The sequence below is a fragment of the Podarcis cretensis genome, assembly GCF_951804945.1.
Source record: "Podarcis cretensis genome assembly, chromosome: 15".
In the NCBI taxonomy this organism is placed as follows: Eukaryota; Metazoa; Chordata; class Lepidosauria; order Squamata; family Lacertidae; genus Podarcis; species Podarcis cretensis.
Window position 1 is genome coordinate 45,342,881 of NC_137185.1, and position 26,337 is coordinate 45,369,217.

The 26,337-nt window shown below is 47.6% G+C and overlaps 3 protein-coding genes across 3 annotated transcripts; 2 read left to right on the forward strand and 1 right to left on the reverse strand.

Moving 5' to 3' along the window:
* Positions 1 to 1,188: 1,188 nt before the first annotated feature.
* On the forward strand, positions 1,189 to 15,513 carry HTRA4 (HtrA serine peptidase 4; the record flags this gene model as incomplete). The annotated part of the gene is made up of 9 exons (XM_079956187.1): positions 1,189 to 1,612; positions 2,956 to 3,055; positions 6,119 to 6,323; positions 6,630 to 6,824; positions 7,881 to 7,913; positions 8,130 to 8,244; positions 8,637 to 8,694; positions 9,266 to 9,361; positions 15,324 to 15,513. 9 exons carry the CDS (start codon positions 1,189 to 1,191, stop codon positions 15,487 to 15,489), a joined length of 1,392 nt encoding a protein of 463 aa, XP_079812313.1. The 3' UTR covers positions 15,490 to 15,513.
* Positions 15,514 to 17,269: 1,756 nt separating this feature from the next.
* On the reverse strand, positions 17,270 to 25,833 carry TM2D2 (TM2 domain containing 2). Its single transcript, XM_079955258.1, has 4 exons — positions 25,584 to 25,833; positions 18,928 to 19,015; positions 18,622 to 18,737; positions 17,270 to 17,777 (listed from the first exon to the last, which is right to left on the reverse strand). Exons 1-4 carry the CDS (start codon positions 25,802 to 25,804, stop codon positions 17,564 to 17,566), a joined length of 639 nt encoding a protein of 212 aa, XP_079811384.1. The 5' UTR covers positions 25,805 to 25,833; the 3' UTR covers positions 17,270 to 17,563.
* Positions 19,322 to 23,172, forward strand: LOC307203921 (uncharacterized protein). The gene is made up of 2 exons (XM_079955206.1): positions 19,322 to 19,484; positions 19,634 to 23,172. Exon 2 carries the CDS (start codon positions 19,715 to 19,717, stop codon positions 20,786 to 20,788), a length of 1,074 nt encoding a protein of 357 aa, XP_079811332.1. The 5' UTR covers positions 19,322 to 19,484; positions 19,634 to 19,714; the 3' UTR covers positions 20,789 to 23,172.
* Positions 25,834 to 26,337: the final 504 nt, after the last annotated feature.

The following is a 26,337-nucleotide window of genomic DNA, read 5'->3' on the forward strand; positions in this document are numbered from 1 at the left end:
TCCAGAGGGCCACATTTGGCCCCAACGCCCGAGGTTCCCCACTCCTAAGGTAAAATGATCTCAAGGGTATCTCCTTCACTGAATCCTTGAAAATTGCTGGTGGTCTTGATCATGGCAGGCCCTTTAATAAACTCCCCCCCCCCCCCAATAAAAAAAATACATTAATTGTATTTTAAAAACCAAAATCTTGCCTTTATATTGAGAAAGTTAAAAGCAATTTTATTTTCTTCAGCACTGGCAACATGAAAAAAGGTGTGCCTATTGTGGAAAGTGAGGGCCCAAGCCAAGCCACTGAAAAAGGACCCTTAATTTGTTGGTTCTCAAACTTTTTTCTCTGGTCCACACTTTCAGGGAAAAAATTGCTCACGCCACACTCAACTTTTTACTGATAAGACATTGGGAAGCAAAAAGAAACAACAACCAGCAGTGCTTGATTTATAACACAGTACACGACTACTTTATAATATGATAATGGGGGATATACCCCCCCCCATATCATACCACACTGAAATGTTCAAGGATTTGATTGTCCTTGAATCTTCCGCCCAACTTGCCATCCTCTCCACACCCTTGAGAACCACTGTTTTAACTGGTAAAATGCTAGGGGGGTGGGAAGAGTCTACTTATTCTGGGCCCAGAGAGTCGCCTGTCTGAGGCCACTTTGACCTCCACTGGCTTACTGGCTTACCAGTGCAGGGCCAAGCATCAGGGCCTTTCCATGGGCCACCTCAAAAAGGGTTCCAGACCACACAACATCTGTGGACTAGAATTTAAGAAAGTCTGATCTAGACAGTCTTGCCCAAGCCCTTTGCTGTGCCATGTGCCTAATTGCGGCTAGTTTGACTACAAACTCTGCTAATCGTCACTATAGCGCCTTATTTTCTTGCCCTGCAGTTTCCATCCTTGAGAAAGTGATCAGGAGTGGAGTCGACAGGAAAATCAACACTAAGGCGTATCTTTCCCCCCTGTGCAAAACAACCTACACTCATATTTAAGAAATCTACACATTTTCTAAAACGATGTGCTTGACCCTGGAATGAATGAATATATTCAGCATTTCGCTTTCTGTTTTGGACAGTGCGCGCCCCCTCCTGCGATTGCGCCCCGAGGGCCTCCCTTTCCCCGCCCGCCCGGGCTATAAGGCGCCGTCGGCGCGGCCGTCGAGCAGAGGTGGGCCTCTTCTTGGCCATGGCGGCTCCGCGGCTCCGCTGGCTGCTGGGGGCGCTGCTGGCCGTGGCGGCCGCCCCGTCGCCGCCCTGCCCGCCGACGTGCGAGCCGGAGCGCTGCCCCGGGCGCTCGGCGCTGGCCTGCTCGGCGGCCGGCGGGGAGCTGCGGCTCGACCGCTGCGGCTGCTGCTGGGAGTGCGCGGGCGGGGAAGGGCAGCCGTGCGCCCCGGGCGGGCGCTGCGCCCGCGGACTCGCCTGCCGGAGGCCGCCGGGCGGAGGCGGCGCGCGCGGCACCTGCTGGTGCGCCGAGTCCCCGCTGGCCGTGTGCGGCAGCGACGGGCGCACCTACCGGAGCCTGTGCCACCTGCGCGCCGAGAACCAGCAGGCCGGCCGTCGGAGGGAGCTGCCTGTCATCGCCGTCCAGAAGGGCGGCTGCGGAGAAAAAGGTGCGCAACCCGGCGAGATGCCCGGGCGGGGAGAGCTTTCCAAGCAGCAGTCGGGTTGGCCGAGGAGGGAGAGCCGGCAGCCCCCCAGGCAGTCGACCTGGGAAGGCCAGCTGCGGGGAGACAGCAGGGCGGGGAGCTGCTGCCCGGCGGCGGGTTGTTCTCGGGGGCAACCCGGGGCTGGACTGTCGGCAGATCATCTCCCGACTCGAGCCTTACGCTTCTCAGCGGAGTCCGCTCCCGGCTTCAGCCACTCGCGAACAAGTGCAGAGTCCTCAGAAGAGGAACGTCTGTGAAGCCATTTGGGGGACTGGCGGCTGAATTTATGGATGGATTGCTTGAGGTGACGTCGTCTCAACTGCTGAGCCCCAAGTTAGAATTTTGGGCTCCTCTTTTCCCGCAAATGCTAGAAGTGAATTCTTAGCTTATTCAAATGTTGCAAAAAGGAACTGACTCCCTTAGGAAGCTGTTCTAGAAGTTTGCACTTTTCCTCTAGTTAACCCAAGGTTGCCTGCAGCAGCCTTTTCTACCCAGGTACTCTTCAGAGTTTGGCACAGGTATTACAATTCCCATCAGCTAGGATAGTTCATGGCTAGGGATGAGGGGAGTTGCAATCCAATAAAATCTGGTCCACTTTGATCCTTTCTGCATACACTTTATGTGTCCTTTGTGTATTTCTTTTGTGTCAGGTGCAGACTCTAGACTGTAGAGCAGGCAGTCTCAGTCCATGGTCTATGGACCACACTTGGTCTGCAAACTTCATCCAGATGTTCTGTGACATGTCTGGCTTTGTGGCTGAACATGGGAGATGGCACACTTATTGTAGTGCATATTAATATTTAAACTTCATGTTATTAATTGTAATACAGTTAAATACAATATACATTACAGTTGCTGCAACAGACAGAAAAATCATTAAATGATTTTTAAGTGGTCCATGAGGTGGGGCTGGAGTGGAGTTTGGGAACCTCTGCTGTAGAGCAGGGGAGAGTGGATCTATCAATAGCCTTGTAGTGATTTACAGTAGGTAAGCAAGACTCCTCTCAGCTCCCTAATTTTGAAAGAAAGCAGCTGTAGCGGAAAACCAGGAGTGGCATTTCATGTGACAGGACTGAAAACAAATGCCTGGGCTAAGCATATGCCCAGAGGCCCCTTGCTCCATATTTCTAAGAATATGTTGCCATTCCGCTGCTCTCTTGCATCTTACTCCAGCTAGAGGCTCTCTGGGTCCAGTATAAAAACAAAGTATATCCTGCCAGTCTGAAGTTTGCCTGTCCCTGCTTGCAGAGCATGTTGAGATCCAACTTTGTATTGGACAAGTGCCAGACACATCCCTTGCTTCACAGGTCTTGTGGACCCCAACAGTCTGCGGTACAAGTTCAACTTTATTGCTGACGTGGTGGAGAAGATTGCTCCTGCCGTCGTGCACTTGGAACTCTTCCGCAGGTAAGCTCCATTAGTTAGAGGGAGAAATTAGCCACTTGTCTGCCCATTAACTTTTTTTGCAGAGGTTATTCCTTGGTCAACTGTGGCGCTATAGGAGCTGCCTCTCCTAGCTCTTTAAAGCAGGCATAGGCAAACTCGGCCCTCCAGATGTTTTGGGACTACAACTCCCATCATCCCTAGCTAACAGGAACAGTGGGATTTGTAGTCCCAAAACATCTGGAGGGCTGAGTTTGCCTATGCCTGCTTTAAAGCCAGGAGCTTCAGCCAAAGCAGTGAATGAGGCCATTTTCAGCCTGGGGGAAGGGTGGTCTAGCGTGGCGATGCTTAAGACATAGTCACCACGGCTTGCACACTTTTGTTTTATTTTATTACAGCAGCATATTGAACCTTGGTCACTTGGTTTAAGAAATCTTGGTCAGTTCATCATATGAGTTTTAAATGATTAATGAATCAATTGAATCTGCATACATTTGTTTGTAAATAAAAACAGTTTTTGAATAATGTAACCATATTTTAAACAATGCATGGTTGTGCGGCAGCAGGGCACCATGCAATGTGAGAGAGAGAATGCCTTTTCTAATATGGCCATTGGGGTTTTTAGAAATCAGAAACCATCAATTTTTTAAAAAAAGTTTCCCAGTTCAGAGGCACCTTTCCAGTCAGTACAAATATTATTTTTAATCAATTAATCCATCTGATTGCTCAACAAAGCCTGCAAAGTGCAACTAAGCTATGTAATATGAAGGCACTTGATTGAGGCTGCAACGCTAACTGCCTGGTGATTCCTGCTGGAGGGTTTTAGGAGATGGCGGAGGTGCCCTCTGCCAGCAGAAAAGCACTGCCTTGGTGTGGCCGCTGAGAAGGAGCTCGAGAGCTTCAAACTGGGCATTTGAAGGGCAAGGCAGAGCTGATGGTGGATCTCCGTAATCCAAAGTAAATCCATTCCTCTCAGGCCGCACCAGCATGGAGCTGGTGTAATTAACTTCTCTCCATTGCCCTCAAATGAGGATGGATGGGAATTAAATTAAATTTTACTGATACGTTATCTTCCACCTAGAAGAGCTTTTGACATGGAAATAGATCCACTACTTGATTTTAGGATTACTAAGCAATTTGAAGGCAAATATTTCCATTAGCTGACTGCCCTGATTAAAGCTTGGCTTAATTTTTATTTGAGTTATTGTCTGATAGGATATAGTATAGTCAGAAGTACTATGCATGGATAACTTAGGAGCAGATCTGAAACAGCTTTCAATAGGCATAATGTCATAATCAAGGGCTTAAGCATATAGTTTAGTACAGTGGTACCTTGGGTTAAGTACTTAATTCATTCCGGAGGTCCGTTCTTAACCTGAAACTGTTCTTAACCTGAAGCACCACTTTAGCTAATGGGGCCTCCCACTGTCACCGCGCTGCCAGAGCACAATTTCTGTTCTCATCCTGAAGCAAAGTTCTTAACCCGAGGTACTATTTCTGGGTTAGCGAAGTCTGTAACCTGAAGCATATGTAACCCGAGGTTCCACTGTATTGGATTATGACCAAAGTCTTGTTTAGCTCCAGAAGACCCCATCAGCCACCTGGAGACTCAACTTGGGACCTTCTGCAAGCAAAACATGTACCTGGTCACTGAGCTGCATCACTTCCCTTTATTTTCTTGTTTTTATATCAAACTTTGAACTATTGAGTGGTACAAACATGGATGTTATATGGGAATTAGTTAGATTTGCAGAAGCTCATATGCCTAAAGAGCTTTCCTCTTAAATATGATTTGCAGTGTGAAGGTCATCCTCTCCTCTCCTCTCTTCTCCTCCTCTTCTCTTCTCTTCTCTTCTCTTCTCTTCTCTTCTCTTCTCTTCTCCTCTCCTCTCCTCCCCTCTCCTCTCCTCTCTTCTCCTCTCCTCCCCTCTCTTCTCCTCTCCTCTCCTCTCCTCCCCTCTCCTCTCCTCTCCTCTCCTCTCTTCTCCTCTCCTCATCTCTCTTCTCTTCTCTTCTCCTCTCCTCTCCTCTCCTCTCTTCTCCTCTCCTCTCCTCTCCTCTCTTCTCCTCTCCTCTCTTCTCTTCTCTTATCCTCTCCTCCCCTCTCCTCTCTTTTCTCCTCTCCTCTCCTCTCTTCTCCTCTCCTCTCCTCTCCTCTGCTGTCTTGTATGGAAAGTTTGTTGTTGTTAATATTTATTTATTTATACATACATACATTACATACATACATACATACATACATTACATACATACATACATACCCCACCCATCTGGCTGGATTTCCCCAGCCACTCTGAGTGCTCCCAACAGAATATTTAAAAAGCGATAAAATATCAAACATTAAAAACTTCCCTAAACAGTGCTGGCTTCAGGTATTTTTGGTACCTATTTGTATTTTGTTAATCAAAAGCTAAAGAGTAGGACAGATACAGTATTTGCAGAGCAGGCTCTTCACTTCCAGCATAAGCCTAGATTTGTCCTGATTTTGCAAGTTTCTGCAACGTGCAGACCTTCCAGCAAGATGAGAGATGCTGGGTCAAATGTGTAAGTCTTGCTTTTCCTCCTGGGCAGACCAAACAGTTTTTAAAACACATGGTGTGTTTGGTCGTGTGTGTTTTTTCATGCATTCAGCTTTCACCTCATGCTATTTTCTTACTTTTTTAAAAAAAAAAGCAAACATTTTTATGGATGTTGCAAAATTGTTATGTAACATAGGTATGTTGGTGGCATGACAGATGCTGGCCAGTCAGACTCCTGCATTGCTCGCTTTTTCCCATTGAAGTGGATATGTTTCTCCCTCATACTGTACTTGCCCCAAGCTTGTCACAGGGAAGGAAAGGTTACATTTGGACTGATTTGTTGGCAGGGTAAACAGTCTCACTGCTCTAAACATGCTATATCTCCAGCCTCATTGCTCAGACCTTTGTTTTTACCTGTTTTAAACATGCGTTAATTTTATTTTTAATTGTATTAATCTGTTGCTGGGCTTTGAGAGGAAGGGTGGGATACAAATTGAAATGATAAATGAATGAATGCAGATTTTGTGGCTAGCGGTAGTGAATTTGTCTCTGTGTGACCCTGTGGCAGGTCACCTTACACAAACAAAGAAGTCCTGGTATCCAGCGGTTCGGGCTTCATTGTGTCCGAGGATGGCCTGATCCTCACCAACGCCCATGTTCTCACCAACAAGCATAGGATCAAAGTGGAGCTCCAGAATGGCCACCAGTTTGATGCCAAGGTGAAAGATGTTGACCACAAACTGGACATCGCCCTGATCAAAATAGACTCCCAGGTGAGAACGGCTTTGTTTCTCAGCAGGACAAGAAACCCCCAAGGCTCAGACTCTTTCTTGTCATATTACAGTGGTGTAAAGAGGGTGGCAGAATTCATTCCATAAACTGGGCTGGTATTTGAGAGCAGAATCGAAGAAGGCCACTACAACTGCTGCCTCTCAAGCCTGCTGGTCCACACACTAGCTACTTATGGGCAGGAAGAAACAATGGTAGCTTCTCTGCCTACAAACTAGTCTGAATTGCCACAGGGGACCAGGTGAGTGACCCCTTTAAAAAATAAAAACCATATTTTAAACCCTGTGCAGATGGCCCTCCCAGTCCTCCTGCTGGGCAAGTCCTCTGAGTTGCGTCCTGGGGAGTTTGTGGTGGCTCTGGGCAGCCCTTTCTCCCTGCAAAACACCGTGACAACGGGAATTGTGAGCAGCACACAGAGAGATGGGAAGGAGCTTGGCCTTAAGGACTCCGACATGGAATACATCCAGACTGACGCCATTATAAATGTAAGAGACTCGGGGGGGGGGGGGGAGACGCTCCTCCAGCTCAAATGGGGCAGTCAGTAGCATTGCTGCCAGGATGTTTGGTGAAGTTTTGGTTTGCCATTCTTCTTGGGTTTCTCCTTCTGTCTTGCATGCATGCCCGCCTTCTCTTTGATCTTGCAGTGGGTAGAAATGAATGAGGAGGGATTCTTTGAGGCTTGGGGAACCTCTAGCCTCCAAGCCAAATTTGGCCCCTGAGTTTCCCTCAAAACCACACTCCCCTGCCCCACCTCAATGTCATAATACCTGTAGGACTGCCAACATGCCATTGGGAGCCTTAAAGGGTGCTTCTGATAGTTCCTTGGAAAAGAGGCTTGTCGTTTGCACCCGTCAGCCGGTTGCCAGTGACAGCCTGCCCAATGAGATATCCACGGGGAGCTCCATAGCGCAGCCAAGCCCTGCCAGAAAATGGAGCTTGAAGCAGCACAAATCACCTGATTGGCAGCTACTTCAAGCCTGTTGAGACCAGTGGGGACCCTGCCCAAGGGGGGCTTCAAGTCAGCACCAATCAGCAGTAACTTCAAGCAATGCTTGCTTGGCCTTTGAGTTTCCATGGTTGTACAATTTGCCGTGCTGCAAGAGACAAATGGGTCCTCTGACATTGTGTAGTGTTGACAAGCAAGTGCGGCCCTGCCAGGGATGGGGGATCTGTTCTGACCCACTTGGATATTCAGGCAGGCACATATTTACATATACATTTTTGCTTCTTTGAAATGTGTTTGTCAGGGACCTTAAGTTCTATAGGAGAAACTGTTTCCATGAGTGCACAGAAGCACAGGTGGGGCCTGGGGTGGGAGCAGATGGTTGAGAAGCTGAAGCCAAGTCAGTTAGAGGCTGGGGCTTTTTTAGAGAGTGACTTAACACACTACAAACCTAAGAAAATTCTGATGATTGTAGGCAAAATGGGCTGTAAACTCTTTGGAAGCGCATTGGCAAATGTTCCATCACCTGTGAATTCTCTAAGAAGTGGATTTGGAATGCATTGATTAACCCCCTCTTCAATTCTGTTCTCTTTTGCAGTATGGGAATTCTGGAGGGCCATTGGTAAACTTGGTAAGATATTATTTTATTGTTTCTCACCTCTCATTTTTGTCTAAACTTAAAGTGTGTTTTTCTTTATCATTCTTCCAGTAGCCACTATCTGTATTTTTTGTGTGTGTATTAAAAAAAAAAACATTTATAGAGGAAATAATGTGATAAGAGAAAAAAGGTGTGAAAGGGGATGGAAATCCTTCCATTTGGCCACAGCAGCTGCTCTCTTTCCATTAGGATGGTGAAGTCATTGGAATGAACACCCTGAAGGTCACAGCCGGCATCTCCTTTGCCATCCCCTCTGATCGAATCCGCCAGTTCCTGGAAGATTATCACAATCGCTACATGAAAGGTAATTGGAAGCCTGTTTCTTGTTTTGTGAGGTAGGGCTCCCACGCAGACACTCCCTGTAGGCAGTAGAAACGGCTGTAACTCAGCGAAGAGCAACTGCTTTGCACCCCAGGATCAATTGCCAACATCTCCAGACAGAGCAGGTAAAGACTCTTCTCTGAATCCCTGGAAAGGAGATTCCCACTTTCTTATGAATAGATGTGTTTTTAAGGCTATCAGAGAACCTTCTGTCTAGTTCACACAATCCCTCTGTCCTTTTTTTGAGTGCAGAGCAGGGGAACACCTGCTTGTTTAGGCCTTTGTGTACACAGAGAAAGAGAGGGGGCCAGACCCAACCTGTCCTTTCTTTTCATGACTTTGTTGAGAATGCTTCTAACTCTCATGTCTCTCTAGGGAAGATCAGACCCAAGAAAAAATACCTGGGACTCCGAATGCTCCCTCTCACTTTCAAGTAAGTCTTCAGTCCCACATCCCTGTCTTTCACCTGTGTGGCTCCCGCCTGGCCTCTGTGTTAGGCCGTTCATGTTAGTATTGCATGACTGAAGCCCCCCCAAATAAAGTTATTTGAGTACTCATTTGCCAGTGGTCACTCAGGACCTGTTCTGTAACCTGCCCCTTAAACCATTATTTCCCACCTAGTCCCTAAAACAGCTTAAGTGGGAAACTTAATATTTGCTCAATAGGTAGAACTTGGGGAAATGTTGACGGTGGTGATGTCCTCAGTGTTCCTCTTTCAAGCTGCAGTAGGGCACCCCACCTCCCCAGACAAATTCAAACTAGTGAAGGGTGTGCAGTCTCCTCACACCCACCACCAATGCCCATGTATTGTCCCCTGCTGGCAGGGATGTTTCCTGGCAGCACTATCACCAGTTGTGGGGGGAGGGGTTGGGGGAGGCCATGGCTTGTTATACTCACCTCAGTTGTGCTGCTAAACACCTACAGTGTTTTGATTAGATTTGGGATTTCTGCATTTAGTGGGTAGACCACCTGATTGACTATACTGTCCTGATCTCTTCCCTTAGTCTCATCCGTGAACTGAGACGGCGGGACAGGGATTTCCCAGACCTGAGCTCGGGTGTCTATGTCTACGAAGTGATTCAAGGAACAGCAGCTGCAAGGTAAAATATTAATTTCTACCCACCCATATACTATTCGGATTGGATAGAAAGTAAGAGTGCTTGCCTTGCTTCTCTGGGAATGTTTCTGATTTAGAAATGCTGCTCTCTCACACACTTTCTCTGCAATGATAGTACAGTGCTACCCAAGTTCTTGCAGAAAATGTTAAAAAACAAAAACAAAACTGCAGCACAGAACTGGATCTTGGCCACAGGGACACACCTGTGCTATAAGTCAGCTTTGTTCAGCACCCCCCATATTTCATGCATTGATTTAAGTCCCTTGAACCCAGTAGCGAACTATGTTTTAATAACAGCATACTATGTTTTAATAACAGCATAACGGTGTATGTTGTGTTACCTGCATTAAACACTGGACATATTGCAAAGCAAGTGCCCTGCTGTTTAGTTCAGCAACATCGGGGGGGGGGGGGCTATGATTCTCCACACCTGCTGGAAGCCCTACTCAAGAGATAGACGGGGGCAGCTGATGTTTGAAGAGTGCACTCTGGCTTTGAACCACTGCAGTGCTTAGCTAAGGCTGGCTGCAGCGTTTGTTATGGTGGTTCAGGTTGTGAATAAGGGTCAAGCATATTCTTGAAGAGGTAAAAGCCATCCTAGGCAAGTGGTACCAGTCCTCACCAGGCTGCTCTGTTTGCCTATCTGAGCAGAGGCACAAAATGTCATCCCTTCAAACTTTATTATGAGGGGGTCTTGCTGAAGCCAGTGAGTGAGCTGTTATTGCATCCAATTCCCTGTTCCCCATGGGATTAAAAAAGAGAGAGAAACATATTCTTTATGAAGATTTGTACAGAGGTGCATTTACTAAACTGTTTGCATAACCATGGCTCACACGAGGCTTCTAGGAGCAGGAATAATTAGATAGGAAATAGCCCAGGGACAGCCTACCCACTTAGACCCCTCTGTGAATGTTAATCCCCAAGGCGGGCAGGAAACTAGGGCAGACTGAGGCAGCTGTAGAAGAGTTCCCTGTAGAAAGGATGTCTTAACAGCCTGCAGGTGTTTTGGACAACAGCTTCCCATCAGTACCAGCTGCTGGAGGAGATGTAGTCCAAAACATCTGGAAGACACTGGGCTGGGGAAGGCTGCTGTACAGAGAAAGGCCTGAGTGAAGATCACAAAGTGGGCAAACTATGTTTCCAACTTTAGAACAAACTTAAGGTGGTTTTACAGTAACACTTTTAAAGCAAAATTAAAACAAAACCTAATATTCTGGGTGTACACTAGGCTGGGCAATATGTTGATATATCAGCCAAAACCAGTTTGAAGTTCATTGTGTTGCTCCATATTTGAGCTGGCAATAGATTGCGAATCACAATGTGTGTAAGGGCTAGGCAATAACTCACCAACTAAACATCATGCTAACTCACCAGCTAAACACTACAGTGTTATCAATGTCCTGGCAACTACTACTTAGGGGACTAAAACAGATAAATGGCAATATTTTCGATCATCACACACACAGTTTCAGCAGCAGGCAAGCCAAAATACATCCAAATGATGGCACTCAGGACACTCCAAAGTACGGTGATGAGTCATAGTGAATACAAAAAATCTGGGACTGCCAGCAGGCCTGCTAGGATACAGAAACAGCTTGCCATGACCGCAGTACATGTCGGCAATAGCAGTGACAACCTGCAAGGCCTCACAGTGGCGGCACAATCAGTGGTAGTCTGCAAGCCCTCATGGCGACAACGGGAGGGCAGAAGTAGCAGTGGCATCTTGCAGGGTCTTGCAGCGGCAACGCATTGGACCAATAGTAGTGGCAGCCTGCGAGGCCTCATGGCAACACCAGCAGTGGGGCTTGCAAGGCCTCGCCATGGTGGCAAGAAGTGGCGGTGGCCTGCAAGCTCTCCTGGCAGTAGTGGTAGGAGATGGCAGAAGCTGTGGCAGCCTGCCTTAATGAGGTCTTGCAGGCCACCTCTGCTTCTGCCATCTTCTGCCACAACTGCAAGGCCTCACAGTACTGCTGCCACCTCACAGTACTACTGCCACTGCCATGACAAGGCCTTGCAGGCCATTGTTGCTTTTGCCTCTGCCACATGGTCTTGCAGGTCACCACTACTGCAGCCACCGCAACAAGTCCTCGCAGGCTGCCACCGCTTCTGCTGCCACTGTCCACTACCACAGTGAAGCTTCACATGCTGCTGATTATTGTGCCACTGCCAGGCTGCCACTGTTCCCCCCCCCCCCCCCCGATCGTTGATTCTGCCATTGCCAGGCTGCTGCCGCCGCTGCCGCCTCCTAGCAGGCCTGCTGGAAGTCCCAGAGCATTGTTATTCGCTATGACACATCACCAAACTTTGGATTGTTCTGATTACCACCATTGGGTAGCCAAGCCCCAAACCAAAAGTCTCATTTGGATGCATTCTGAATCATAGAATCATAGAGTTGGAAGAGACCACAAGGGCCATCGAATCCAACTCCCTGCCAAGCAGGAAACACCATCAGAGCACTCCTGACATATGGTTGTCAAGCCTCTGCTTAAAGACCTCCAAAGAAGGAGACTCCACCACACTCCTTGGCAGCAAATTCCACTGTCAAACAGCTCTTACTGTCAGGAAGTTCTTCCTAATGTTTAGGTGGAATCTTCTTTCTTGTAGTTTGGATCCATTGCTCCATGTCCGCTTCTCTGGAGCAGCAGAAAACAACCTTTCTCCCTCCTCTATGTGACATCCTTTTATATATTTGAACATGGCTATCATATCACCCCTTAACCTCCTCTTCTCCAGGCTAAACATGCCCAGCTCCCTTAGCCATTCCTCATAAGGCATCGTTTCCAGGCCTTTGACCATTTTGGTTGCCCTCCTCTGGACACGTTCCAGTTTGTCAGTGTCCTTCTTGAACTGTGGTGCCCAGAACTGGACACAGTACTCCAGGTGAGGAGTACTGTGCAGCTGGCTTGCCTGCTGCTGAAAGTACCATGAGGTGAATACAGTGGTAATAATAATAATAATAATAATAATAATAATAATAATAATAATAATTTTTTATTTATACCCCGCCCTCCCCAGGCAAGGCCGGGCTCAGAGCGGCTTACAAGCAATAATAAAAACAAGATGAATGATTACAACTTAAAAACAAAAATAAAATACAACATTAAAATAATGGAACATTAAAATATTAAAATGTAGCCTCATCGCAGGAGAAGGAAAAGAAAAAAAAGAGAGAGAGAGGGAGGGAGGAATCAAATTGGCTCCAAGCCAAAGGCCAGGCGGAACAACTCTGTCTTACAGGCCCTGCGGAAAGAAATCAGATCCTGCAGGGCCCTGGTCTCATGAGGCAGAGCGTTCCACCAGGCCGGAGCCAGAGTTGAAAAGGCCCTGGCTCTGGTTGAAGCCAATCTAACTTCCTTAGGCCCTGAGACCACTAGGGTGTTGTTATTTATGGACCTTGAGGCTCTCCGTGGGGCATACCAGGAGAGGCGGTCCCGTAGGTACGAGGGTCCTAGGCCGTGAAGGGCTTTAAAGGTCAAAAGCAGCACCTTAAACCAGACCCTGTACTCCACCGGGAGCCAGTGCAGCTTGAAAAGCACTAGGTAAATATGCTCCCATGGCAGAGACCCCGTGAGGAGCCTCGCTGCAGCATTCTGTACCCGTTGGAGTTTCTGGGACAGCTTCAAGGGTAGCCCCGCGTAGAGCGAATTACAGTAGTCAAGCCTGGAGATGACCGTCGCATGGATCACTGTGGCCAAGTCGGGGCGGGAAAGGTAAGGGACCAACTGCTTGATGCGGCGAAGGTGGAAAAATGTCGCCTTAGCTGTTGCTGTAACCTGCGCCTCCATGGAAAGGGAGGCGTCAAGGATTACACCCAAACTCTTAACGGAAGGCAATGGCACTAATTGGGCCCCCGCAAGAGAAGGCAGTTGGTCCCTCATCCCCATACCATCCCGACCTAGCCATAGGACCTCTGTCTTCGAAGGATTTAGTTTCAATCGGCTCCCACGAAACCATCCAGCCACAGCTTCCAAGCATCTGGTCAGTGTGTTCGGGGTCGAGTCGGTGTGGCCATCCATCAGCAGATAGAGCTGAGTGTCATCAGCATATTGGTGACAGCCCAGCCCAAAGCTCCGTATAATCTGGGCAAGGGGGCGCATAAAGATGTTAAAAAGCATCGGGGAGAGAATTGCGCCCTGTGGCACTCCACACACCAAGGAGTGGCGCGACGACATTTCCCTCCCTAGTGCCACCCTCTGTCCCCGACCAGAGATAAAAGAGCACAACCAGTTACGGGCTATGCCCTGTATCCCCACGTCTGCGAGGCGGTGGTCCAGAAGATCATGATCGACCATGTCAAAGGCTGCTGACAAATCTAAAAGGATCAGCAGTCCTGACCCGCCTCGATCCAGTTGTCTGCGGAGATCATCTGTTAGGGCAACCAGAGCCGTCTCCGTCCCAAAACTAGGACGGAAATCGGACTGAAATGGATCCAATGCCGATGTTTCCTCCAGAAACCTACCAAGCTGTTCAGCAACCGCTCTCTCAATTACCTTACCCAGGTATGGAAGATTTGAAACTGGGCGGTAATTGGATAGGTCTAAGGGATCTAATGAAGTTTTTTTTTAAGAGTGGACATACCACTGCTTCCTTCAGTTCCCCTGGGAATGTCCCCGTGTCAAGGGACAAATTGATAATTTCAACCAGGGGGGTCCGCGCAACATCTGGACACTCCCTAATCAGCCAAGACGGGCACGGATCAAGGAGGCAGGTGGTGGGCCTACCAACTTGGAGGAATCTATCCACATCAGTAGGGAGTATCCGATCGAAATGGTCCAACACTGGACCTGAAGTCAGTCGAGGGGCCTCCAGTTCAGTCACTGTATCTAAATTGGCAGGGAGGTCACGGCGGAGCAACAGGACTTTCTCCGCAAAAAAACTTGCGAATGCCTCACAGCTGTGGGTAGAATTTGTGCTTAAATTTGGTTGTCCTCCTAAGGACGTTATTGACCTAATTATTCTAAAAAGTTGTGCCGGGCGAGAGCTAGCGGATGCAATGGAAGCTGCAAAGTAAGATTTCTTAGCAGCTTTCATAGCCATCTCATAGGCTTTCATAAGCGTCCTATAAGATGTTCTTGAGGCTCCGTCACGAGTCCTCGGGTTACACACGCTTCAGGTTACAGACTCTACTAACCCAGAAATAGTGCTTCAGGTTAAGAACTTTGCTTCAGGATAAGAACAGGAATCGTGCTTCGGCAGCGCGGTGGCAGCAGGAGGCCCCATTAGCTAAAGTGGTGCTTCAGGTTAAGAACAGTTTCAGGTTAAGAACAGACCTCTGGAACGAATTAAGTATTTAACCCAAGGTACCACTGTATAATGGTCAGGGGTCCCTTTACCTTTACCACTGTATAATAATTTATCAGTTTTAGACTCTTAAGTAGTAGCAGTTGCCAGGACATTGTCCTATTTGCCTCTGCGTAGTTCTTCCTTTTTTGATACATCGATATATCGCAATGTTTAGCTGGTGATATATCGCAATATTGAAAACCAGTTATCGCCCAGCCCTAGTGCACTCTCCTGGGGACAGATGTTGGGCAGCTGCTTCCACCCCAGGTGCTTGTCTGTCAAAATGTGACTGCATCTCACACGCTTTCTATGCTGAATTACAGGGACAGCTGTGATGCAGCCCTGAGGGCAGATGTTCATACAATTCCCTTTAGCCCAAAGAAGTTTTGTACTGACATCCAGTACTCTGAAAGCTTCCCATGTTGACACATGGCCACTAAAGGTGGTAAGGTCTCTCCTAAGATAGGAGTCCCTGCAGTGCTTCTTCCAAAGCAACCTGTGCTTCTTTTAGAAGTTATGTGTGCAGTAGGAGGAAGGGGCCAACCTGAAAGAGTACTTGATAAGGGGAAACTAAGGCTATCTAACAGTTTGGCCACAATAAAAAGTAAGTGTGCCATAATCAAATGCTTCCTATATTTTAACATTTCTGTCTTTGGTTGCAGTGCTGGCTTGCAAGATGGTGATGTCATTATAGCAATTAATGGGAAAACAGTCACTTCAACCCGAGATGTAACAGACACTGTTCAAAACAGTGACACCCTCTCCATTGTTGTACGGCGAGGAAATGAAGATCTCATTGTGACAGTTACACCTGATGAAATTGATTAAAAAAAGGTGCCCTCTGCAGAAAAAGTTTGTGTTGAAATCCTAAATTGCTGTATACTCTTATCAGAAACAGTTTAGGAAAGAACTGTACAAAGTGGAAACATACTTGTAGCTCTTAGTTTTCCAGTATGAACAAATCAAATATTTCAAATAGAAAATGGACAAGCCATTTTCTTTCTTTTTTAAAAAATACTCATTTAAGTGAGACAAGTTAAGCAGGGGGTAGGAATTCCTTTCAATCACAGATCTCTGTAGGCTGAAGGTCACCTTGTGCAATGCCCCTACTACACACAGAGATTTAACTCGACATCCCGTTTTCTAGTGGGCCAACTGAAGAGCTAAATGTGTGCCAAATGTTGGAGGTTGCCTGCAATACAAGAATTAAGTTTAATACAGACCTATCCAGGTGCAGGGCTGGCAGGTGCCATTAAGGCCACTTCAGTCTTGAGAATGCCGGCTCTGGTGGATATTCCTTCCCAACACCATGAAGCAAAGGCAAAATATGATAGGTAAGTATCTCCTCCAAGGTGAGGAGATTAAGCACCTACTCTCCAAGTCATGGGTAGGCAAACTAAGGCCCAGGGGCTGGATCCAGCCCAAACGCCTTCTCAATCCAGCCCATAGACGGTCCGGGAATCAGCATGTTTTTACATGAGTAGAATGTGTCCTTTTATTTAAAATGCATCTCTGGGTTATTTGTGGGGCATAGAAATTTGTTCATCCCCCCCCCCAAAAAAAAAGATAGTCCAGCCCCACAAGGTCTGAGGGACATTGGACCAGCCCCCTGCTGAGTTTGCTGACCCTTGCTCCAAGTGATAGTACTTGCCAATCTCTTGATGGGAACAAACAAGCTTTTCAGAATACCCATCCCCATGCCACTTCCAGTTATTGCTCTAGAACATAATTTTTATAACAATTTCAAAACAAGATTAAAATAGTTACACATTTAAGTTTAAGATCTCCAAACTTTATTCTTACCCATCAGCTTTAAAAAAACCCTGCATCTGCTCAACATGGAAATACATTTTACATGCTGTTACGGAAAAGTACACATGCATTAACACACACACACACACACCACCAACCAGCCACAGGCCTGACCTACAGCATGGACTGATCATTAGTCACTAGAACATACTTAAATAGAGGTTAGGAAAGACTAATCAGGTGCTGCTGTCAGTCTAACACACTGAGAAGAGGCATTCTTCCTCATTAATTGCAATTTAAATTGTGGCTGATACTGAAAATAGTCCAATTCCCCTACTTTATTAAAATGAGCCAGCAAATGGCCATTTGGGGAGGGCAGGGGCGGTTTACTACACTTGGGTTTCCTGGCTTTGCAAAAACATTCTGAAGTTCTGCAATAAATTGGGCTTGACATTGCTAAATGTCAAGATAACTACTCCCCCACATCCCATCACAATATCAGATTAACAGAGAATGAGGAAGCAATCCCGAAGACTTCACGTCCTTTTACAAGAAAGGGAAACTTAAGGGAGCATTCTGTCTCATGTGGACCTGTGGGCCAACATTCTTATGGGAAAACATCCGGCCAGCGTGAGCTAAAATCAAACAGGAAAGTAACTTTTGCAGTTACATCAACTTCACTAGGTATTTTCAGCTAATATAGGCGTCATAAACTTATTTGGAAAACCTCTTCTAAAGTGTATAGCAATGAGAACTAGGATTAAGCAGAGTAGGGTAAGCCAGTTACTACTTTGGCACCTCCTAGAGCGTACACAAGTGTGTAAGGATATAAAGAACTTCAATACCTTCATGATAGTTGTAAATCCATTTTTGAGGTTTATTCTACAGGGCAGAAGTCTCCCCAGTTCCTTGTGGATGGGGAAAGCATAGCTTCCATTTAAACAAGACAATGAGGTATGTATAGCAGAATTATGGTTTGCATTTTTCTGGTATTTCCATTTTAGAAGGATGTCATTCCACAGCAAAATGAGTACACCAGTGTAGCCTCTATACCTGCTACAAGACATGATCCAAACATTAGACCTCCAGCTGAACAAAGAATCTCCTCCCATTTCTTCTTTAGTTTAGGTCCAGTCAGAGTTGTAGACTTTCAGTAAATGGTACACCAGTTGCTTCCATCACTGGGCATCAGTCCCCCAGTGATAAGAAGAATCAAGTCCACAAACCACCAGATCCCAAGTCCTCCAAGAGTGAGCAATTTCCCTACAGCTGTGCCTGTGTGCCCCAGGCAGAAGCGATCCACTCCAAAGCAGCCCAAAAAAAAGGAGTAGAGGAGAGTAGTTATGAAGTAGTGCCCTGTGTATCTGAGAGAGAACAAAATTGAATAAAACTTTCACATGGTGAGCTGGTATCCACCCTTGCCTTCACTGTACAACAGTTCCCTCTAATGGACATAAAGGAGCATGCACAGAATCTCTATGTACTGTACTTAAAATGTACTAGCCCAGGGGTTGTCAACCTGGTCCCTACTGCCCACTAGTGGGCATTTCAGGATTCTAGGTGGGTGGTAGGGGGTTCTATGGCACAAGCTGAATCCTTCCATCGAGCACTGGTGGGCAGTAAGGAAATTTTACCATCAAGAAAGATGCATTAGTGGGCAGTAGGTATAAAAAGGTTGACTACCCCTGTACTAGACTGTGCCTACATAGGCCTTGGCTGGAACAGTGAAGAGACCTGCATTTACTCTTCGTTTGTGAGCAAGAATAGTTCCTTACACTTGAAGTCAGTAAGACACAATATGGGAGAGGAGAGTCAGATCTGTCTTGCATAGGACTCATCCACACTTCCATTTGTGCTGCGCTTTCTAGGCACAGGCCCATGATCTCTAGGTCCATTTTCAATAAGTTTGTTGTTGTTGTCCTGCTGTTTCCCCCAGGAAAACCTGCTGTTTACCTCTGAACTGGAACAAACTGCAATTCACGGAAAACTGATGTTTGTTGAAAATTTATGTTTGTTCCGATTCAGTGGCAAACAACGTCCATGTCATAGCTGGACCAAAAAAAGGCCGCTTGGACATAGAGCTGTGGCTAGAAAGTATGGCACAAACAGAAGTGGGGATGAGACTGTTCACTGCCTGTCACACAATGAATGTTGCAAAGGAATTCTGGGTTCAATAATCTCAAGAAACAAAGCAAAAAGGAAACTCACTTTATGCATGGCTTATTCCCCCGCCGAAAGGTCCGCTGGCCTGCACATTCGATGCCATCCAGTGCCTTGCATTGGACCTGAGTGTGGCTCACATCACTATATGCCTGACCACCAAACTATTACAGGGACAAAACAACAACAGCGGACAGAATTGAGAATTTATTTGGCTAGATTCCTTGTTTTAAGTATACATTTTCCATAATGAATACATTTATCTTGGAACATAGGGAGCAGGAAATCGAGTCTCTCTTTTTGCCAGACATTTATCTAATATTAGAGTAGCAAAATAATCCCTTTTGACCCCACCTTGAGACATCCGTAGCCCAGTTCCTCTCGTGCACTTGCATTTCCACCATGATCCATGGGAGCCTCACACTCTACAAACTCCTCAGGTCTGCAAATAAACCACAAGGTGAGTTTGATTTTGAGAAGAAGAAGAAGAAGAGTTTGGATTTGATATCCCGCTTTATCACTACCCGAAGGAGTCTCAAAGCGGCTAACATTCTCCTTTCCCTTCCTCCCCCACAACAAACACTCTGTGAGGTGAGTGAGGCTGAGAGACTTCAGAGAAGTGTGACTAGCCCAAGGTCACCCAGCAGCTGCATGTGGAGGAGTGGGGAAGCGAACCCGGTTCCCCAGATTACAAGTCCACCGCTCTTAACCACAACACCACACTGGCTCCAGAGTTAAGTACAGAAGCACCAAGGACCAAGAGGGTTTTCTGGTGTGTGTGTTTCTTGTGGCTGATTAGCTGCTCTCCCTGTGCAAAGGTCAGAGGGGGCAGGGTTTCTGTTGAGGTAGGTGATTAGCTGTGGGAGGAGCTTATCAGAGCTTGCAGGGCAGCAGCTGAAGGAGCAAAAAGGGTTTTCTGGTGTGTGTGTTTCTTGTGGCTGATTAGCTGCTCTCCCTGTGCAAAGATAAGAGGGGGCAGGGTTTCTGTTGAGGTAGGTGATTAGCTGTGGGAGGAGCTTATCAGAGCTTGTAGGGCAGCAGCTTTAGAAGGCGCGCGCAGTTTGATCCATCTTTTAGATTTAGGGGAGCTAGTCTCAAACATTTGTTGGGGGAAGTTATTTGTCCTATCTTCACGCTTTTTATGATGGAGGACAGCTGTAGTCACCCCCAACGACACGTTCTCAAGATGGAGGGTGATGGAACAGCTGCAGTCGCCTGCGGTTCCTGCGCAATGTTTGCCATCTTGCCAAAGGTTGCAGGCAGCTTTACCTGCAGCAATTACATGTTGATTGCCCTCTTAGATGACAAAGTCCAGCAACTGGAGGAACGTGTACCTACACTCCAAAGAATTAGAGAGCTGGAGCTCTTCTTGGAAGCAACAGAGCACACCGTCTCCACCAAGGAGGAGACAGGGGACTCCCCTGAGAAGGAGGCTAGTTCACCAACACAGGAGCCAGATATATGGAGAAACGTGACTCAAAGACGTAGGAGGCCCAGGGTTTGCTCTGATTGTTTAGAAATACACAATCGCTTTGAGGTCCTCTCCCCTAGCATGGAAGACGAAGAGCAGACACCATTTGAGGATCTCTCCCTCATTACAGTCGATCAGGTATATGAAGACGAGCAGCAAAGTCAGTCCTCGGGGAATGTGCAGGCGACCTTGGAACGGACAGCTCATGGAAGAACCCCAACCAGACATAAGAGGAGGCATGTAGTGGTGATAGGGGATTCCCTACTGAGGGGAACAGGAGCAGTGATCTGTGGGCCTGACAAGATGTCTCGGGAAGTGTGCTGTCTCCCCGGGGCTAAGATCCAAGATGTAACTGAACGACTGCAAGGAATCATAAAACCCACTGACAAATACCCCTTCCTCTTGGTTCATGTGGGAACCAATGGCACTGCAAGCAATAGCCTCCAGAAGATCAAAAGAGACTATGAGGCTCTGGGCAGGAAATTGAAGCAATTAAATGCACAAATTGTCATCTCATCTGTCCTCCCAGTTGAACGACGTGGCCCAGGGAGAGAGGGAAAAATAGTGGAAGTGAACAGCTGGCTTCGCAAATGGTGTAAACAGGAACGGTTTGGATTCTTAGATCACGGACTGCAGTTTCTTGAAGATGGACTTCTGGCAAGCGATGGGCTGCACCTCACAACGGTTGGGAGGAATGTTTTTGCCAAAAATCTCAGAAACCTCATCAGGAGGATTTTAAACTGACTAATGTGGGGGAGGAAGACAGTGCTCCTGAAGGTAGGAGTCTATCAATTGATGAAGATGATCATCCAAATGTCATAGACCAAATGGAGCAAACAGCACACAGACCTAGTGGTGGGAGGAAAAAATCCTTAAATAAGAGTCACGGGGGAAATGATTAATGGACTTCAATGTCTGTACACTAATGCGCAAGGCATGGGAAATAAACAAGATGAGCTTGAGCTCTTGGTACAGCAAACTAAATATGACATAATAGGCATCACTGAAACCTGGTGGAATAAGTCCCATGACTGGAATGTAATAATGGAGGGATACAATCTATTTCAGAGAAACAGACCAGACAAGAAAGGAGGAGGAGTGGCTTTATATGTCAGGGATGTGTATACCTGTGAAGAGATCCAAGATTTAGAACCTCAAAGCCAAAGTGAGAGCATTTGGGTCAAAATTAAGGGAGAGAAGAATAACAGGGACCTCATTGTGGGAGTTTACTATAGATCCCCAAGCCAAACGGAGGACATAGATGATGCCTTCCTGGAACAGGTGGCCAAGCATGCAAAAGGAAGGGAGATAGTAGTAATGGGGGACTTCAATTACCCAGATATTTGCTGGATGTCAAACTCAGCCAAGAGCATAAGGTCAAACAGATTCCTCACTGGCCTTGCAGACAACTTCGTTGTCCAGAAAGTGGGAGAAGCAACAAGAGGAACAGCCATTTTAGATCTGGTCCTAACCAATGTTGATGACCTGGTTAGTGGGGTAGAAGTGGAAGGATCATTAGGCGCGAGTGATCATGCTCTTCTGAAGTTTACTATACAGCGGAAAGGAGCAGCCAAGCATACTAGGACTCAATTTCTTGACTTTAAGAAAGCCGACTTCATAAAACTTAGGGAAGTGCTGGGTGAGATCCCATGGACAGTAATACTAAAAGGAAAGGGAGTTCATGATGGCTGGGAGTTTGTTAAGAGGGAGATAGTAAAAGCACAACTTCAGGCAATACCAATGAGACGGAAACATGGAAGGTGCCTAAAGAAGCCAGGGTGGCTATCTAAAGAACTTTTAACTGAGTTAAGATTAAAAAAGGATGTGTACAAAAAATGGAAAAGGGGGGAAACCACCAAAGAGGAATTCAAACAAATAGCCAGCACATGTAGACACAAAGTCAGAAAAGCTAAAGCACAGAATGAACTCAAGCTTGCTAGAGAGGTTAAAAGCAACAAAAAAGGCTTTTATGGGTATGTTCGTAGCAAAAGGAAGAACAAAGAAACAGTGGGGTCACTCAGAGGAGAAGATGGTGAAATGCAAACAGGGGACACAGAAAGGGCTGAACTCCTTAATGCCTTCTTTGCCTCAGTCTTCTCCAATAAAGAAAACAATGCCCGACCTGAAGAATTTGGAGCAAATGATTCAGCAGAGGAAACACAGCCCAGAATAACTAAGGAGATAGTACAAGAATACTTGGCTAGTTTAGATGTATTCAAGTCTCCAGGGCCAGATGAACTGCATCCAAGAGCATTAAAAGAACTGGCAGGTGTGATCTCAGAACCACTGGCAGTCATCTTTGAGAATTCCTGGAGAACAGGAATACTGTGATCACCAATAGTCAGCATGGATTTCTGAAAAATAAGTCGTGTCAGACTAACCTGATCTCGTTTTTTGACAGAATTACAAGCCTGGTAGATGAAGGGAATGCAGTGGATGTAGCCTACCTTGATTTCAGCAAGGCATTTGACAAGGTGCCCCATGATATTCTTGTAAAGAAGCTGGTAAAATGCGGACTTGACTATGCTACCACTCAGTGGATTTGTAACTGGCTGACTGACCGAACCCAAAGGGTGCTCATCAATGGTTCCTCTTCATCCTGGAGAAGAGTGACTAGTGGGGTGCCACAGGGTTCTGTCTTGGGCCCGGTCTTATTCAACATCTTTATCAACGACTTGGATGATGGACTCAAGGGCATCCTGATCAAATTTGCAGATGACACCAAACTGGGAGGGGTGGCTAACACCCCAGAGGACAGGATCACACTTCAAAACGACCTTGACAGATTAGAGAACTGGGCCAAAACAAACAAGATGAATTTTAACAGGGAGAAATGTAAAGTATTGCACTTGGGCAAAAAAAATGAGAGGCACAAATACAAGATGGGTGACACCTGGCTTGAGAGCAGTACATGTGAAAAGGATCTAGGAGTCTTGGTTGACCACAAACTTGACATGAGCCAACAGTGTGATGCGGCAGCTAAAAAAACCAATGCAATTCTGGGCTGCATCAATAGGAGTATAGCATCTAGATCAAGGGAAGTAATAGTGCCACTGTATTCTGCTCCAGTTCTGGGCACCACAGTTCAAGAAGGACACCGAGAAACTGGAACGTGTCCAGAGGAGGACAACCAAAATGGTCAAAGGCCTGGAAACGATGCCTTATGAGGAACGGCTAAGGGAGCTGGGCCTGTTTAGCCTGGAGAAGAGGAGGTTAAGGGGTGATATGATAGCCATGTTCAAATATATAAAAGGATGTCACATAGAGGAGGGAGATAGGTTTTCTGCTGCTCCAGAGAAGCGGACACGGAGCAATGGATCCAAACTACAAGAAAGAAGATTCCACCTAAACATTAGGAAGAACTTCCTGACAGTAAGAGCTGTTCGACAGTGGAATTTGCTGCCAAGGAGTGTGGTGGAGTCTCCTTCTTTGGAGGTCTTTAAGCAGAGGCTTGACAACCATATGTCAGGAGTGCTCTGATGGTGTTTCCTGCTTGGCAGGGGGTTGGACTCGATGGCCCTTGTGGTCTCTTCCAACTCTATGATTCTATAATTCTAAGAGCTGGAACAAAGGCTGAAGTCAGAGCACAGCAGTAATTCATGAATGTTCCCCAGTTTCCTTAGATTGATCAGGCTAGCATCAATTTAACCCCATCCCTTCTCCAGTCTGCTTCCGTAGCAGCCTCTCCAACATACTGTACTTTCCTAACTGGGGCAGTTTACTGCTTGCACCTAACCTTTCATCCTTGACCCCAGACACCTCCCATCAAGTTTAATACTCCATTTCCAACACACTCCCTTCTCCCTTTCCCATGAACCATCCCCTCTCTTTGCCCAACATCAACTTCTGCCACTCCCCTCCAGGCCTTTGTCTTGCCTCCAGTTTGCTCCGATTCATATCCCAGCCCTAGACTTTGGCAATGCCTTTGTCTTCCACCCCAGCACCACTCATCCTTCCATGCACAAGCCACAGCCTTCCACTGTTAAAAAACCCTTTGTTTTCCATCCTTACCCCTTTAGTTCTTCACACATAAACTAAACTAAACTAAACTAAACTAAGGAGCTTTCACAGCTGTGTGCCCAGAAAGCAGCAGTTTACGCCAGTAGCAACTGGATTTGCATCCGTGTTTAAACCACCATCTCAGCTGACTCCTACTCTGAGCTGGCAGTATAGTCCTTTATTGCTGAAGTTTCTGTCTGGATTTTTTAAAACAATGCAATCGGTACAGAAGTAATTTTTTTAAAGTTGACCTTAGAGTGTAGGAATGGGCCTTAAGTCACAATGCCTATCACTGTACCCAGGACCATTCCAAGACATTTTGGCAACAGAGAAGCAGCAAAACACTGTGCCACCCTCCACCGGCCTCAAATTATGTCCCCAGGAGCAGCCCCTACCATTTCCACCATGGTGTGGGAGGAAACCAGCAGCACCTCCTATTCACCATGCTGCCACTGTAGAGGCAGCATGGGGCAGGGGCTGCCAAGGAAGTGGCAGATCTGGCCTCCAAGAAACACACCACAGCAGTTGCTACTGTAGAACTGGCTATACATTCCTTGGAGGCCAGATCTACTGCCCCTGTGGATCCTGACTCCTGCCCCCAGAGGTTGTGTCCTCACCCTGCAGTCCTCACTGCACTCCTCAGCACTTCTGAACACCCACCAGGGCCCACCAATTTTGATGCTTCCTCTGGCCCTCACCACACCGGGCAGCAAGAAACTACAGGACACAATTTAAAATTTCCAACAGTGCCCTACGGCAGGGCTGTAGCTACCAGGGGGTGGGGGCTAGCTGGGTTTTTTTACCCTAGGACGGTGAAGCCTCCAGAGGGGTGCCATTGAGGCTCAAAGCTTGTGTGTAAGTACACAAATGCATGGGGGAGGGGGTGCCATACTGAGTCTCTGACCTGGGTGAAATAAAGCCTAGTTTTGCCCCTGCCAAGGGTGCCCAAAATAGCATTCCTCCAGGCTGCTTAATGTGACAGCTGGCCAGTGCCAGCCAGACGCATACCTCTGCTAAGCAGACCTGCCAAGACAGTATGCCAAGGGCATACTTTTTTACTACATTTAGACCCCACTTTTTCTCCAAGGAGTTCCAGGTGGCAAACACTGTTCTTCCTCTCCTCGTTTATCCTCCCAGCAACACTGAGAAGCTGTGAGGCCTCTTGGGTTGTGGGTTCGAGCCCCAGGTTGGGCAAAAATTCCTGTCCTGCTGCAGGGGGTTGGACCAGATGACCCTCACTGTCCCTTCCAACTCTACAGTTCTGCGATTCTACGACCCAAGGCTACCCAGCGAGCTTCATGGCTGTGGTAGGATCTGAACCCTGGCCTCGGCCAGCCCAGTCACAGATCCCAGCCGGACCTCACCCGCCTCCTGGGCCCCATATCCTTTTAACTTCCTTCCCATATTCCACTGCTTGACGGGGCCGGGAGAGGCCAGGGTGCCAATTCGAGCTGCGCCAGGAAGCCGCCTCTCAGGCTCCGGCGAGGGGGAAGAAGATGGCCGCCTCCCCGCCCCCCCCGGAAGTCTCGCGGGACCTTACAGGTGGTCGCAGCGTACGAGCGGGCCGTGGGGGCCGTGGCCTTGGCAGGAGAAGGCGCCTCCGACGCTGGCGGGGGGCTCCGCGTCGGGCTGCTCGGGGCCGAGGGTGGCGTTGTGCTGGAGGCTGCGCGGCACGCCCTGCAGGAGCAGCAGGTTGCCCAGCAGCAGCGCCGCCTGCCCGCACAGCAGCGCGTAGCAAAGCGGCGGCCCTCGGCCCGCCATGGCGGCCGCCGCCGCCGCCGCGCAGAGAAACTCCTTCGCCGGTTACCCTGAAAACCCGCGCTCCGCCCCGGCCTCGCCCCCGCCCTCTCCGCCAATCAGGAAAGGGGATTCTCATCTAGCCAGTCGGAGGCGAGTGGCGAGGCAGGAGGCGGGGAAACGGGTAGAGGGCCGCGCCGCGCCATTTCCGGCGGAGGGGAAAGGCGTCATGGGGCCGGAAGGCCTCTTTGAAACGGGCGGATTAGCTGGGCGCTGTGGGAGTACAGCCAGCCGCGCTCAGGGATGTTGGGAATTGTAGTCCAGCTGCGCCTCTAGCGCAACCTTGCCGGTTTTTCACTCCCCGGTGTCTGAATTTCAAATGGTCTCCAGTCATTACCGCGGAGCTGCTGCTAAAGCATCCGTCCCGATACGTTTGCAGAAAGTTTGTATATGAGTAAATATTTAGATCTTAAAATATTTTTATTGCGTTTTCAAATATATAGGAACATCAAAAAAGAGATAACAGATACAAAAAACAACAACCCACCATTCTTTCC